General features: G+C 36.9%; 1 protein-coding gene across 33 annotated transcripts in view; it reads left to right on the top strand.

The window, feature by feature from the left end:
- MIER1 (MIER1 transcriptional regulator) overlaps window positions 1–17,063 on the top strand; it is a 66,319-nt gene that overhangs the window by 31,731 nt on the left and 17,525 nt on the right. For all 33 annotated transcript variants that reach the window (XM_042249405.1, XM_060410760.1, XM_015092042.3 and 30 more), the window contains 2 exons: window positions 393–457; window positions 3,990–4,062. In XM_042249405.1, coding sequence (XP_042105339.1) covers window positions 393–457; window positions 3,990–4,062 — 138 coding nt within the window. The remainder of the gene's footprint in view (window positions 1–392; window positions 458–3,989; window positions 4,063–17,063) is intronic.

Below are 17,063 nucleotides of genomic sequence, written 5' to 3' on the forward strand. Positions count from 1 at the left end.
TTCTCAAGTGTTTTAAGGAGCACTGTTCAGAAACTATTATTTTGTCCCAATTCTCATTTAATAAGGGAAGAAACTGAGATCATATAGTTTTTCTGTCACCAGGCTGTTGGAAGCAGAATTAGGTTTAGAAACAGATTGTCTTGACTCTGAATCAATTTTTTCCCTAAAGTTTTTTGTAGAGTATTATTTCATGAAAATATAGTTATCTAAGAAGATTGTCCTGGAAGGTGTATGAGTTTTGTTTTTGTTTAACTGACAGGGTAATATTTGACTAAAAATATCTTGACCTACCTCTGCAAATATTTTTTGGCATATTTAAGTATTTGATGGTAGATGTAAGAATGGACAGGCTAAGCAATCATTTTATAGTACTATTGTCTTACTTATTCTAGATAGTGAAATAGAAGAAGAATCTGAAGAAGATGAAGATTATATACCATCAGAAGACTGGAAAAAGGTAGTTAGAGCCATATTTTCCCAAAACTTAGATAAATTAATATTTAAAGAGCCAAGTATCTTCTTTTACCAAAAGTTTGATATATGTTCAGATTTTCCCTTAATACATCCAGGTGAGAAATAACATAAATTTTCTTATAAATAAAATAACGATATAAAAAAAACATACTTTGTTAAACAAGTTGGTACTCAAAGCAAAATTACAAATCCAAATTTCTAAACTAGTTAGGAACTAGACTTTTGTTAGCCACACTGTAAAAAGTATCACATGTGATGTTTTCTTTTTGTATATATATATCTACTTGAGAAAACAATTGTGGAGGCTATGGTATTTGTTAAGTAAATTTTGTTTGATGAGTTAGATTACAGATTTTTCTGTCCCATTTTAATGTTGATACTCGCAGCTCAGAGTATATTGTGTGAAGAGATAGATTTGGACTTTGGTATAACTATCCATAATTAATTTCTAAAATGAGTTTAAAGATAATGACATGGTCTTTAATTATACAAGTGTATAATTAATCTCATGGTTAAACTGAAGAATTTTTAAGCTGCTGCCAAACAGTTGACTTATTAGGAAGAAGTGTCATATTATTATGTAGAATCGATTAGGACAAGTCATCTGTAAGAGGTGATGTCATACTTGTTGAGAGAGATACCTGATTTATCTCTTAGAATCTCTGTTGAGGGTTTTGGTTTTATTTTCCCTTGGTGTTCTTTTCCCTAGGTCTGATTCTGAATTTAGTGCATAAACAGTCGTTTATGGGGAGGCAGAATAGCCCAAAATATAAAGTCGAGTGGCCTTTCTGGCCTTTTTAAGTCATGATTGTTTGCTTAATTAGTCAATACTTTTGCTCCTTCCCTGTGTTTTGTTTGTTAGTTTCTTTGAAGTTGTCTGGTCTGGATGCCAGGGGCACACTTGAGAGATAACCCCCTTTGTGGATTAAAAGAAGGAAAAATCTGTATATTTGTAGTTGGAGCTAGGACGAATGAAGTATTAAAATGACCTTGGACTGTGCTACCCACGGATTATGGGCTTCAGCCAGAATTGATATATTTATGGGTTTCTAAAGAGATGTTGGCTTCCCTGTAGCTCAATCAATAAAGAATCTCTCTGCAATGCAGGAGACCTGGGTTTGATTCCTGGGTTAGGGAAAATCCCCTGGAGAAGGAAATGACAACCCACTCCAGTATTTTTGCCTGAAGAATCTCCTGAACAGAGGAGCCTGGCAGACTACAATCCATGGGGGTCGCAAGAGTTGGACACAACTTAGCGATTAAACCACCACAGAGAGAGGTTTAGAAAAGAGAGACATCAGTGTGGGTTAAAGTGGTAAGGAAAGATTATCACAGTGCATGTATTAATTATTAATAACTTGAATGATTAATGAAAAAATGATGGGACTGAAGACAGGAAAAAAATGATCACAGAAGTTACTATTTGTGTAACTTGTTTAAGCGTGTTCTTCAGTCATTTCTGATTACTAAATCATGCAGAAATTAAAATTAGAGAAGCTGGAAACTTTGGTAATCATCTTAAACTGTTATTTTCTACCACATATCCAAGTTTGTTTTTTCTCCAGTATAAATTGATTTTGTATCTGGAGTGTCCCCATAGAGTATTTGATTGAGCCTTGAATTTTTTCTTTTTTTAAATGAAGCAGTACAAACTCAAAGGAGGGAGAACATGGGGGAGATACTCAAGCCCTCATTACTAGAAGTATTAGTCCCATCCTCAGGAAAATTATGTAATAAAGCAAATCCAGATTTATATAATAAACTAAATCCAGATTGTCTTATTTTAGTTCGATTTGTAAAAAGCTGTCAGGATTCAGAGATTAATCTTCTAAGGCTTGTAAGACAAAATTAAATTTTTATTGAAACCTGGGGTAGAGGAAACAGCTTTGAAATCAAACCTGAGTTCAAGTTATAGCCCAGAATTTACTAATAGTGTGATCCTAAGGAAACTCATTTTCTTGAGTTTCATCTCCTTACATACAGTATAGGGACAGCAAATTCAGCCTTGTTGAAGTTGTTGAGGATTAAATAAAAAATTTGCATAGATACTTGGTACATAATGCTCCTAAATGCTGTTTTCCTTCGTTTGCCTACAGAACAAATTTAAGGTGAAAAGTTTCTGAATGCAATAGGAAAAAGAAGAGGTGTCTTTTCTTTATACTAAGCTAGAAATTACCAACTCTGGCTTCATGTTAAAATCACTTAAAGAAATTTTAATGCTGATTACCATGGCCTTCATCTAGAGATTCGAGTTTATTTTGTCTAGGATGGATCCAGACATTGAATATTTATAGAAGCACCCTAGCTGGGGTTGATAACTTGACTATTTATTCTCTGATAGGTGGAGATGAGTTAACTTAAAAGGGGCACAAGAAGTGACAATAGGGTAATCTTTTTTATAGTGAAAGATATAAGGAAAATTCCTATGTTTGAGTAGAGAAAATGCGTGTGTGGTATTTTTAGAAAAACTAACTGGTTTTCCTGTACAGGTGCAGCAATAAATTTATTACATAGACATGTCTTTGAAGTTACACTAGATAAAATGAAGCTCTAGCATCAGTGGGAAACAGTAATAGGAGAGAGGAACTCTTCAAATCCCAGGAGTTATTTAAACTTACTAGACCATGATTTCATACCTTTCCTACGTAAGTCTTTATTCTGAAAATATAGTAACTGTGTTAACATTTAGCCACAGACAGAAGAGGGCCCATGTAATTAATCTTGGTCCCTATGTCTTACATTAATAAATTCTCATCAGTGGTGACCTCTAATTGTCGTTCTGAACAGCTGTGTTTTGACTATATAGATTGATTACCAGATTTCCTAAAATAAGATTTAATTATGTTTGGGAGAAGTTATGATTTCATCTTACATTGTTTTAATGAAAGTTAGGCACTGATTACCTATCCATCTGGTTTGAAGTTTTATTTATTTGGCCTCTACTGGGCTTTATTCAAACTGTTTTTGTTATTTCCTTTACCTTAAAGCTCTGGTTCTCAGACTTCATTGTGTGTCCGAATTATATGGATAGCTTGTTAAAATACTTAATTGCTGAGTCCCATCCTCATAGTTTCTGGTTCAGTAGGTCTGGGGTAAGACCTGAGTATTTGCATTTCTCAGTTTCCCAGGGAAGCTGATTCAGAAACCATAGCTTAGAGTGGGTACTCTGAAAATACCTTAATTTGAAATTTCTGCTTTTTAGAGTTATCTTATCAGTTGAATTACAAGAATTCATTTTTATTTCTTTTTCTCCATATTTTAAAGTAAAGTTCATATCCATTGTCTATATTGCATTTCACCCCATCATTATTACTGATACTTTCATCCAATCATGTCCAAGCTCTTATCTATTATTAACTCATTCATCCTCACAATACTCCTCTGAGGTAGTTAATTGGTTGTAACTATTTTATGACAGAAACCAGGAACAGTTAACCCAGGAAGATGGTAAATCTAGAAAGTGGACATAAAATCTGTTACTCCATCTTATTAACATTTTATATTTTTTAAAATAGGAGATTATGGTGGGCTCCATGTTTCAAGCAGAGATTCCAGTTGGCATTTGTAGATACAAAGAAAATGAAAAAGGTGGGTCATTCATATATTTACATAGCTGAATTCATGCTTTTAAAAAGCAGGAATTGATGAACTGTTTTTATAATGGGATAAGAACATGACAGTTCATTTGTTACCCCATGATTTATGAAAGAAGACCCCTACTCCATATCTGTAAGGAATATTTTCTGTTTCTTCAGCCAAAAAAGAAAAGTGAATGCTTGTTTGGTATTGTGTTATTAGATGACTTAAGACATTCTTTTAATCTTTTTTTATATTTTAAATACTCTGAATATACCTTTTTATAACCTTTATAATTTATACTTTAAAAGGTTATTTTGTAGGTTATTTTGTTCCAGTGGAAGCCATTGACAGATTTTTAAAAAAACTTAAGTGTAAACAACTGATATAAAAAGCTTGTTTGCTCCTGAAATTTTTAATATTATTAATATTGAGTGTTTTGATGTTTGTGTTATTTAATTTGGAAAAACAAACTTGTGTACTTAAATTTTGTATGATTTTTTGTTCATTTTTTTGTCTAATAGTGCTAAGGTAAGTCATAAAGATTAAATACTTGAACTTCTGAAAACAGAATACTTGAGGATTTTTTTTTTAAGTCTATTTCAAATTATCCACTTTGTGAAAGTTCCAGAGAGAGAGAGAGAGAGAGAGAGAGAGATTAATGAGTTCATGGGCAGTGTGACATCACTCAGTGTTAGAAATCTTTCTTCACTTCTTTTATTTCAGTTTTCTTTTCCACATTTCAGCTTACATATGCAGAGCCTCTGGGAGTTATAAAAGTCGTCTTGTTTGTTTTCTTTTTAACATTCTCTCTGAAAACTTACTCTATATTCTAAGCATCTGCTTTTAGGGCAGAGCCCCAGATCAGAAGTCATTATGGGAGTATCACAGGCTCTAGTAAATTCTAGTGACAACGGAAATGTTTTAACACACTAGTAATAGCTTTCAAGTTAATTTCTGAAATATATAGGAACATATATATGGAATATGGAATATGGAATGACCTTACTGTATACTGAAATTCTGTGCAGTTTTTGTAAATCATTGTAATTATGTACAAAAATGAATGATCCATTGGGTTTTCTATTTTTTTGTATGTGACAAATTAACGTTACAGTTAAAGGCAGTTTCAATTATTTCTTAATATGTTTGTCTTTTAACATTTTTGCCTTATTAGATATCACAGTGAATAGTGATCACAATTTCTAGTTTTGGTTTAATGTTTTTCCATTTTAGCTAATTTTTGAAAGCAATTGCTTTCTTTTTTTTTTCAGGACGCTTTCTTACTCTGAGAATTTAAGCATGTTAAATTGTATGAGGATCAGATGAGATTTAACACAGTTACTGCTTTAGAGGAGTCACTGTGGTTCAGGTTCTTTCCTCGGTTTTATAGTTCTGTAATAGAAATTCATACCTTTGTCATGATGATTAAGAATTCATCTGCATTTAGGTTAACCTGTGCACATGAACCAAACCCTTGTTAAACTATTCAGTAAACCACACTATGAAATAAAACTGTCAAAGGGATAGTGCTGATTAGAGCCTTTTTCCCTTATAGAAAAAGTTTTATAGAGTATTTTTCATCGATTTGGTGAGCAGATTCAAAACAGTGAGCATTTAGTTTGGGTGATTTTGATATGAATCACAAGACTTTATGATATCTTGGTATCCACACAGTAAGAAGTTCTTTGGCAGATTGATTAGAATTTTTCATTGCTTTAAACCCTATTACTGAGTATCCTGAAGAGATATTGATAAAGCTTTTCTCTTAAATTTATGTAAGTGATCGTTTATAGTTAACAGAGTATATTATAATCATTTGTTTATTCAGCTTTGTATCCTTAGTATACCTCAAGTGATCTAAAACATAGACACTTTGTAAACATTTGAGTTACTGGATGGTTGCAGAATAGTGTTAACAGAACTTAATATGGAGTCAGTGAACTTGAGGCTATCTAGGCATTTGGCCTTGGACAGATTACTTACCTGCTTTTTCTCATCTAAAAAATAGCAAATACTTAAAATAGCAAGTATTTATAGAGCTTTTTCTCAGGAGTTACATGTGATGTTGTCATGTGTGGCACTTAGGGGCGCAGTGTTTGACACATAGAAAATGCTCGATAAATAACATTAATGTCCAGTAAATCATTAATCTTATCCTTATGTTTAGGTTTTATCATTCAGATTTTCAGAAAGTATCCATTTATGCTCTTTTGCTTGCAGGTGACAGTTTAAACTGAGTTCAGTTAGCTTTAGCAAAAAAGAATTTACTTGATTGCTTTACTAGGAAGTTCTGGCTAATCTGTCTTCAAATAAAACTGGATTTAGGGCTTTTTATAATATTAGATATTTCTCCTTCGCCTCTTTCCTTTATTGTCAGACAAGGTAGGATGGTTCCTGGGAGCTCATGACTGACACTTTTCACGATCCTAGTCAGGAACCAGGAAAAATGAGAACTTCCCCATCCCGCTTTGCTCCAGCAAAAGTCCTAGAGAGAGCTTCTATTGACTCAGCTTGAATCTTACCCAACCAGAAGTAATTAGTGTGACCCAAGAGTTGAGTGAATACTCTGGCTTATTTATCTCTTCTTTGGGCTCCAGGGTGCAGTGTCAACCCTGCTCAGACTATATGAAAAGGGTTTGATTCGCAAAAAAGTTCGCTGGGCATATGAAAACCATGATTGTTTCTCCCATGTACTAAAAACTGAGTAAATGCTGTATCTTTGAGATAATTCTAAATAGTTCAGGTGCTTGGTAAACATCTTAAAATGCACAGGACCCCTTTCCCCAGATTAAGAGTTCTCTGGCCAAAGGTGTCAGTAATGCTAAAACTGAGAACCCTTTACTAGATTAGTTGAGAATTAGATGGACTACTTAGGGAAAAAAGGCAAAGAAATAAGGTATTTCCAAATTTTCATGGTTGCATGATGTAAGTTTTAGAGTAAACTTGCTCAGCGCTAGCAGAGGACTGTGTGAATTGTTGTTTCTAATGAACATTAGACAAATTATTGATTCTTAAGTTACTTACTGAAAAATGAACACATATATTACGCTTAGTTGATAATAATACTGTTGAAACAGGCAGTTCAGTTAATCTACACGTAGGAAAAGCTCAGCTAGACAACTTAAAATTCATGTCGTTAATCACAATGTGACCTTTTTAAGATGTGGAAATTCCTGTGGTAAACCACATTATTACATCTTACTAACTATGTTTTAGCATTTCATCCTCATAATATATTGATTAGGTAGAATTTTTACTTGAGCATTAAAATGTGATGACACAGAAACCAGAGGTTAATAAATTATTTATTCACATTTATTTGTAGTCACTAGGAATTTCCCATATTGTCAAAGTTTATGATTTTGTGGTAGTAGTTTCGCAGTTTTCTACGTTAGTCTTTTCCCTTCTCACCCCCAACACACACATAATGAACTTTGTTAAATTATTTTGAATTCATTTTTGACTATCTGACACACTTTAAAATGCCTTAAAAATCACTTTCTCAATTAACCTGTGTTAATACATTATATGAGCTCTTGTCTTCTGAACTCTTTCACTTATTTATAACCACTTGTAAATTATTTTTCAGTAATATAAGGTAGATATACTTATGATTGCTTTTTAAAAGTTCTAATATTTAAATTTGGTAATTCGTTAGAATGAAGTAGTTTCAGAAGATTCTGTTACATTTCAGTGATTGGAATCTTTCAAAATCCAGTGTGTTCATGAAGTTATACTAATTATTTATCATGGGGAATTTTTTCTTTCTATTGCTGTTATATTTATAGAGGTTAATGTCATTTATAGAGATCGTTCCTCCATATTTTCTTGTGTTTTATCATAGAAGTCACATTTCTGTTGGCATTTAGTCATTCTTCAGTAGACATTTAATAAATACCAGTTGTGTTTCCTGTTCTATTTAGAACATAGTCAAAAATCATATTTTATTTAGAATATAAACTTAACTGCCAAATAATCCATCTACTTCTGGAACCAATTAAGGCAGTGTGGTTTATTCTCTAAGAATTCTAGCTATTCTCAACTGTGTTGTTTAAAAAAAAAAAAAAAAAAAAACATTTTTTTTAACAATTTTGATTTTTATTTTTGGCTGTGCTGGGTCTTTGTAGCTCCATGGGCTTTTCTGTACTGGGGCAGGTGGGGGCTACTCTTCATGGGGGTGCATGGCCTTCTCATTGTGGTGGCTTCTCTTGTGGAGCACGGGGACTCTAGGGCACACGGGCTTCAGTAGTTATGGTTCCTGGGCTCTAGAACACAGGCTCGGTAGTTGTGGCATACAGACTTAGTTGCTCTGTGGCACGTGAAATCTTCCTGGACCAGGAATCATGGTCGTTTTTAATATATAGTAATTCTGTAGCATTACGTATCATATTCTCAGGGTTATCCTGTCTGACTGACGTTCATGCACGTTCAGTTGCAGTCATGCCCGACTCGTTGTGATCTCATGGACTAGCCTGCCAGGCTTCTCGTCCATGGAATTCTCCAGGCAAAAATACTGAAATGGGTAGCCATTACTTTCTTCAGGGGATCTTGGGATCGAACTTAGGTCTTCTGTATTACAGGCAGTTTCTTTACCATCTGAGCCATGTTTGTGTACTCAGTTTAAACAAGGATGTGTTTGCAACCTGTGACTTGGGACTTCCAGATTGACTCCAGAAGTATTTCTCAGGTAGTGTGTGCTTGTTTCATGGGAGTATCTGGAAGAACACTGGGGACTCAGGGACCCACCCTCCAATGTCTTCTTCCTGAATCAGGGTTTCATTGTAAGGCGCTGTCCTTCTCCCACTCTCGAACCAAGACTATATGGACTGTAGTATGGAAACAGGCTGAGTAGAGCCCAGAAATCAATAGCAGTATATCCAAATTCCCTTTATCATGGGAGTTTATTGTATTTACAGTTTGCAGAGTTTCAGTAGGATTATATCAGTGGGTTAGAAAAATGCAGTTTACTAAGGAAAATTTTCTAGAGATTGTCTTTTGATTTATACTCTTTTGGGAAACAAGGGTGTAATATTTTGAAGTGTTTGTGTGTAGTGACAGGGGAGTGGGTAGGGATAAGGTAATTTATAAGAAAACACTTAACACAGTACCTGGTATGTGTCAAACAAGGAAGTTTGACACTGTCAGCTATCCTTTGACTTAAATTCAAAGTCTTTTCTCTAGCTGGCTCCTTTCTTTTGGCATCTAAGTGGTTATGTCTCCTATCTTGGGCTTCCCCAGTGATTCAGTGGTTAAGAATCCACCTGCAGTGCAGGAGCTGCAGAAAGACAGGGTCTTGATCCCTGGGTTGGGAAGATCCCCTGAAGGAGAGCATGGCAACCCACTCCAGTATTCTTCCTGGGAGAATCCATGGACAGAGGAGCCTGGCAGGCTACAGTCCACAAAGAGACACTATTGAAGTGACTTAGCATGCACTCACGTCTCCTATCTTTAAACACCAACAAACAAAACCAAAAAGTTCTTCAGCTATGCTTCTTCTCTAGCTACTTACTCTGTCTTCCTCCCTCATAATGGGACTTTTTTTCAAAAGAGGTTTGTGAGTGAAACAGCTGATCTGTGGCAGCCTAAATGGAATGAGAGTCAGACAGTCCTTGCTGTAGCCATACATATCCCAGACAGGGACACAGGTCTCCTGGAAGATGCAGCAGCTGAGAGCTGGAGTTTAGGGATTGTGGAGCAATCCCAGGACAAGGTCTGCTGCTGACTGTGGAGAGACAGATCTAGGGGATGTGAGGGAGGAGATTGTAGTGGGAAATGCCTGTGGAGGAAAGCTGGGCAGCCATGGAAGCAAGGCAATACTGTTGAGTCACGTGTAGGGGGTGGAGCCATCACTATAATGTCTCTCTCCCCACACTACCAGCATTGGCAGCTGAACAGTAGAGAGGCTGACCCATCAAATGCCTGATGCACTGAACTGTAGAGCAAGACCCCAGCCAGGGGGCCCCTCTATATGCCTGGCACTCTGAACAGTAGAGAAGGACCCCAGGCAAGAGAGCCCTCTAAGTGCCTGAATGGGCAGAGCCACAGAGAAAGACTGGCTAAAAAGGCCTTCTGATCGCCAGCTGCAAGAGGCTCGAAAAAAGACTGATAAAGCCATAATGCTTGTGGCAGAAGCAGTCCGTGTCCCTGCACAACTTGGCGCCACCAGGGTTCCAGCAAGCTAAGCAGCTGTGTCACCTTCAAGCTCAACTCTCACTGGGGCAGAGCTGCCACAGGCAAAAAAGTCTTGAGTCTCTACGTGCAGGGTCACTTCGATAGTGTCTGAGTCTTTGCGACCCTGTAAACTGTGGCCTACCAGGCTTCTCTGTGAGGGAGGGGGGTTCTCCAGGCAAGAATACTGGGGTGTATTGGCCAGTACTGGTTGCCATATCCTTCTAGAGCACTATATTTCCTGCTGCCCTAGCTGCCATCTCCCCTCAGTACCTGGTGCTGCCAGAACCCTTGTCACCCAAGCAGCTGCACCACCTCCATACCTGGCCCTCATGGGGGCAAACCCAAGTCCTCCAGGGAAGCCCCAGGAGCAAACCTCAGTGGACGACCCACATCCAGCAGTGGAAATAAAACCACAGTTGAAACCCAGGGGCAGTGTGACTAAGGAAGAAGACCCAAAACCTTCCCACTGGCTGTACAACCTGCACATTAAATCCACACAATCAATTGGACAGACTGTGTCTGTGGAATATATAAAAGGTCATTGAGAGCTGCCACAAAAGAAAACACACTAGTCCTGTTAGCTGTGGACATTGGAAGCAAGAACACACAGGAGTAGGACTAGATAAGAGTCTGAACTGCCCCCACAGCAGGTCAGAGATCAGCAGTGTCAGAGGGCATCCTAAGGAGGTGAGTGGACAGTAACTCCCAGTGAGGAAAAGGACTCTGACAGCAGTGATTCAAGAAAAACATTAGTTGTTGTTATGTTTTGACTTGTTCTGTAGCTTCTTTTGGATTTTTTTTTCTTCTGAGATTTTTTCCCCACCCCACCCCACCCCCCCCTTCAGTCACGTTTTTTCCTCAGTCACACACACCAAAAAAACATTTTTTATTGCTGTTATAAACCTCTGCCTCTACATTGGGCTTCTGCAGTTCTGTGAAGTTCCTGCCCCCTGCCTTTTTTTTTCTTTTCTCTTATTTATTTTTAATTTTTTAAACATACTGTTTTTCTACATTTATTCCTTTGTTTGCTTTTCCTACTGTTCTTTTCCCCTTGCAGTTAATCTTTAATGTATATAAGTCTTCTTTATCTACCTCTTTGTAAACTTGCATATCTGTTCTCTTTTCTTTCTCTCTTTTCCACTCAACATATTTGTTAGTTTTATTTTCATTGCTTTATTCCCCACTTAGCACCTGCTTTAGTTTTGTTTTCCAGTTTGTGCTTCAGTTAGTTTTGTTCTTTACTGGTAAATATAATTTTTTACTTTCTTTGTTCACTGGGTCAGTCTACCGTACTTTATTTTTGTTGGACTGTTTTGACTTTGCTCATGGATGTATATGTATATGTATGTTCCATTATTTTAATTATTATTTGCCTGATTTCATAACTGCCACTTGTCTGGGGTTCATCTTTGGCTTCTCATTTTTGGATATTTGTTTTAATCTCAGTTAATGCCATGACAAACCACTTGTGAAATCTTCATTCCTGACCAGAGATCAAGTCCTGAGCCTTTGGAGTGGGAGCACTGACTACAAGACCCTGGATTACTGGAGAACTAACCCTAGGGATATCACATAGTGAGAACTCACACAAGGGAAACCACTTGAATACAAGACCTGGCATCACCCAACCACCAGTAGCAACCTGTGCAGGACGCCTCATCTAAACAACAAACAAAACAAAAATATAAACCTAGTCATCAGAAGACTGGATTACCACCTCACTCAGCCTTGCCCATCAGAGGAAAACAAACAAAAACTCAGTACTCACCCTGTTAAGCTTATACAAACCACTGGGCCAACCTTAGGAGGGCAGAAACCAGAAGAAAGAAAGAATTCACCTTGAAGTCACCTTGGAAAAGGAGACCTCAAACAATAAATCTGAAGAAAAGAAAATGCAGAGAAATACTGCACAAATGAAGGAACAAACTAGAAACACGGAAGTGAAAATAAATGAAGAAATAGGCAAACTCCCTGAGAATTCAGGATAATCATAGTAAAGATAATCAAAGACCTTGAAAACAAAATGAAGCAAATGTAAGAATCAATTAACAAAGACCTAGTAGAATTAAAGGATAAACATACAGAGACAACATAATTACTGAAATTAATAAATCTCAATAATGTTCTAGGAGGAATCAATAGCAGAATATCTGAAGCAGAACAAATCATCAATGAGCTGGAAGAAAAAATGGTGGAAACAACTTCTGAAGAGCAGAATAAAGTAAAAAGAATGAAAAGAACTAAGGATCGTCTCAGAGATCTCTGGGACAATATCAAAGGCACCAACATTCCAATTATAGGGGTCCCAGAAGAAGACAAAAAGGGTGTGAGAAACTGCAGGCCAGAAGGGAATGGCAGGATATATTTAACGTACTGAAAAGGGAAAATCTACAACCGAGATTACTGTACCCAGCAAGGATCTTATTCAAAATTAATGGAGAAATTAAGAAGTTTTTCAGACCACCAAAAGTTAGAATTCAGTACCACCAGACAAGCTTTAACAACAAATGTTAAAGGGACTTACATAGTCAAGACATACACGAGAAGAAAAAAGGTCTACAAAATCAACCCCAAGCAGTTAAGAAAACGGCAATAACAACATACATATCAAAAATTAATTTAAATGTAAATGGATTAAATGCTCCAGCCCAAAGACAGACTGGCTGAATGGATACAAAACAAGACCCATAAGTATGCTGTCTACAAGAAACCCACTTCAGACTTCAAGACACATAGAGTGAAAGTGAGAGGGTGGAAAAATATATTCCATGCAAATGAGAAGCAAAAGAAAGCTGAAGTAGCAATCCTATCAGACAAAATAGACTTTCCAGAAGATTACAAGAGATAAGGAAGGTCACTATATAATAGTTAAGGGATCAATACAAGAGGAAGACATAACAATTGTGAATACCTATGCACACAACATAGGAGCACCTCAATATATAAGACAAACACAGACATAAAAGGAGAAGTTGACAGTTAACACAATAATAATAGGAGACTTTTAGCAGCCCACTCACACCAATGGACTGGAGAAGGAAATGGCAACCCACTCAAGTGCACATGGAACATTCCCCAGGATAGTCCACATCTTGGGTCACAAATCAAACCTCAGTAAATTTAAGGAAGCTGAAATCATATCAAGCATCTTCTCCAACCACAGCACTATGAGACTAGATAGCAATTACAAGAAAAAACCTGTAAGAAACACAAACACATGGAGGTTAAGCAACACATTTCTAAATAACCAATAGGTTACTACAGAAATCAAAAGTGAAATCAAATTATTTCTAGAAACAAATGACAATGAAAACACGACAACTCAAAACCTCTGGGATGCAGCAAAAGCAGTTCTTAGAGGGAAGTTTATAACAATACAATCCTACCTCAAGAAACAAGAAAAACTCGAATAGATAACCTAACTTTACACCTGAAACAACCGGAAAAAGAACAAAAAAACCCCACCAAAATTAGTAGAAGGAAAGAAATAATAAAGATCTGTGCAGAAATAAATGAAAAAGAAATGAAAGAAACAATTAGTAAAGATTAATAAAACTAAAAGCTGGTTCTTTGAGAAGATAAAATTGACAAGCCTTTAGCCAGACTCATCAAGAAAAGAAAGAGAGGAGAATCAAATCAACAAAATTAGAAATGAAAATGGAGAGGTTTCAGCAGACAACACAGAAATACAAAGATTATAAGAGATTATTACAAACAACTGTATGGCAATAAAATAGATAACCAGGAAGAAACGGACAGATTTTTAGAAAAGTTCAATCTCCCAAGACTAAACCAGGAAGAAATATAAATTAATGAACAACCCAGTTACAAGCACTGAAATTGAATCTGTGATCAAAAATCTCCCAAAAAATCAAAAGCCCAGAACCAGGTGGCTTCACAGGAGAATTCTATCAAACATTTAGAGACGAGCTAATCCCTCTCCTTCTAATACTCTTTCAAAAATTATAGAGTAAGGAACACTTCCAAACTCATTCTATGAGGTCCCTATCACCCTGATACCAAAACCAGAAAAAGACAACACTAAAAAAGAAAACTTCAGGCCAGTATCACTGATGAACATAGATGCAAAAATCCTCAACAAAATTTTAGCAAACAGAATTCAGCAACACATCAAAAAGCTCATACACCATGATCAAGTTGGGTTATTCCAGGAATGCAGGGATTCTTCAGTATACACAAATGAATCAGTGTGATACACCATATTAACAAATTGAAAGATAAAAACCATATGATCATCTCAACAGATGCAGAAAAAGCCTTTGACAAAATTCAGCACCCATTTATGATTAAAACTCTTCAAAAAATAGGCATAGAAGGAACATAGTAAAGGCCATATATGATAAGCCTACAGCAAACATTATTCTCAATGGTGAAAAACATTAAAGCATTCAGCCTATGATCAAGAACAAGACAAGGGTGTCCATTTTCACCACTGTTATTCAGCATACTTCTGGAAGTCCTAGCTACAGCAATCAGAGAAGAAAAAGAAATAAAAGGAATCCAGATCAGAAAAGAAGTAAAGCTCTCACTGATCACAGATGACATGATACTGTATGTAGAAAACCCTAAAGATGGTATCAGAAAATTACTAGAGCTAATCAGTGAATTTAGCAAAGTTACAGGATACAAAATCAATACACAGATATCACTTGCATTTCTATATACTAACAATGAAAAATCAGAGAAATTAAGGAATCAATCCCATTCACCATTGCAACAAAAAATTAAATATCTAGGAATGACCTAAGGAGACAGATATACACAGAAAATTATAGGACACTAATGAGAGAAAGATGACATAAACTGATGGAGAGATATTTCATGTTCCTGGGTAGGAGGAATCAATATTCTGAAAATGACTATACTACCAAACCAGTCTATAGATTCAGTGTGATCCCTATCAAATTACACAATTCATACGGAAACACAAAAGGCCCTGAATAGCAAAAGCAGTCTTGAGAAAGAAGAATGGAGCTGGAGGAATCAAATGTCCTGACTTCAGATTATGCTACAAAGCTACAGTCATCAAGACACTATGGCACTGGCACAAAAACAGAAATAATAGACCAATGGAACAAGATAGAAAGCCCAGAAATAAACCCATGCACCTATAGGAACCTTATTTTTGACAGAGGAGGTAAAAATACACAATGGAGCAAAGACAACCTCTTCAATAAATGGTACTTGGAAAACTGGACAGCCAACACTTCCTAACACTATACTCATCAGTTCAATCCCTCAGTCGTGTCCGACTCTTTGCTGCCCCATGAGTCGCAGCACACCAGGTCTCCCTGTCCATCACCAACTCCCGGAGTTCACTCATCTCCGTCGAGTTGGTGATGCCATCCAGCCATCTCATCCTCAGTTGTCCCCTTCTCCTCCTGCCCCCAATCCCTCCCAGCGTCAGAGTCTTTTCCAATGAGTCACCTCTTTGCATGAGGTGGCCAAAGTACTGGAGTTTCAGCTTTAGCATCATTCCTTCCAAAGAACACCCGAGACTGATCTCCTTCAGAATGGACTGGTTGGATCTCCTTGCTGTCCAAGGGACTCTCAAGAGTCTTCTCCAACACCACAGTTCAAAAGCATCAATTCTTCGGCACTCAGCTTTCTTCACAGTCCAACTCTCATGTCCATACATGACCACTGGAAAAACCATAGCCTTGACTAGACAGACCTTTGTTGGTAAAGTAATGTCTCTGCTTTTGAATATGCTGTCTTGGTTGGTCATAACTTTCCTTCCAAGGAGTAAGTGTCTTTTAATTTCATGGCTGCAGTCACCATCTGCAGTGATTTTGGAGCCAAAAAAAGTCTGATACTGTTTCCCCATCTATATCCCATGGAGTGATGGGACTAGATGCCATGATCTTAGTTTTCTGAATGTTGAGCTTGAAACCAACTTTTTCACTCTCCTCTTTCACTTTCATCAAGAGGCTTTTTAGTTCCTCTTCACTTTCTGCCATAAGGGTGGTATCATCCGCATATCTGAGGTTATTGATATTTCTCCCGGCAATCTTGATTCCAGCTTGTGCTTCTTCCAGCCCAGCATTTCTCATGATATACTCTGCATGTAAGTTAAATACACAGGGTGACAATATACAGCCTTGAAGTACTCCGTTTCCTGTTTGGAACCAATTTGTTGTTCCATGTCCAGTTCTATCTGTTGCTTCCTGACCTGCATATAGGTTTCTCAAGAGACAGGTCAGGTGGTCTGGTATTCCATACACGTAGATAAACTCAAAATGGATTAAAGACCTACATGTAAGACCAGAAACTATAAAACTCTTAAGAGAAAAAAGGCAGAACACTCGATGACATAAAGCAAGATCCTCTCTGACCCACCTCCTAGAGTAACTGAAATATAAATAGAAGTAAACAAGTTGGACCTGATTAAACTTAGAAGCCTTTGCACACCAAAAGAAAGTAAGCAAGGTGAAAAGACAACCCTCAGAATTCGAGAAAATAATAGCAAATGAAACAACCGAAAAAAGATTAATTTCCAAAATAAACAAGCAGCTCATACAGCTCAATGCCAGAAAAACAGACAACCCAATCAAAAAGTGGGGAAAAGACCTAAACAGACATTTCTCCAAAGAAGACATACAGATGGCTAACAAACACATGAAAAGATGCTAAATATCACTCATTAGAGAAATGCAAATCAAAACTACAATGAGATACCACCTCACACTGGTCAGAATGGCCATCTTTGAAAAGTCCACAAACAATAAATGTTGAAGAGGGCGTGGAGAAAAGGGAATGCTCTTGCACTGTTGGTGGGAATGTAAATTGATACAGCAACTATGGAAGACAGTATGGAG

The sequence above is a fragment of the Ovis aries genome, chromosome 1 (assembly GCF_016772045.2).
Source record: "Ovis aries strain OAR_USU_Benz2616 breed Rambouillet chromosome 1, ARS-UI_Ramb_v3.0, whole genome shotgun sequence".
Classification (NCBI taxonomy): Eukaryota; Metazoa; Chordata; class Mammalia; order Artiodactyla; family Bovidae; genus Ovis; species Ovis aries.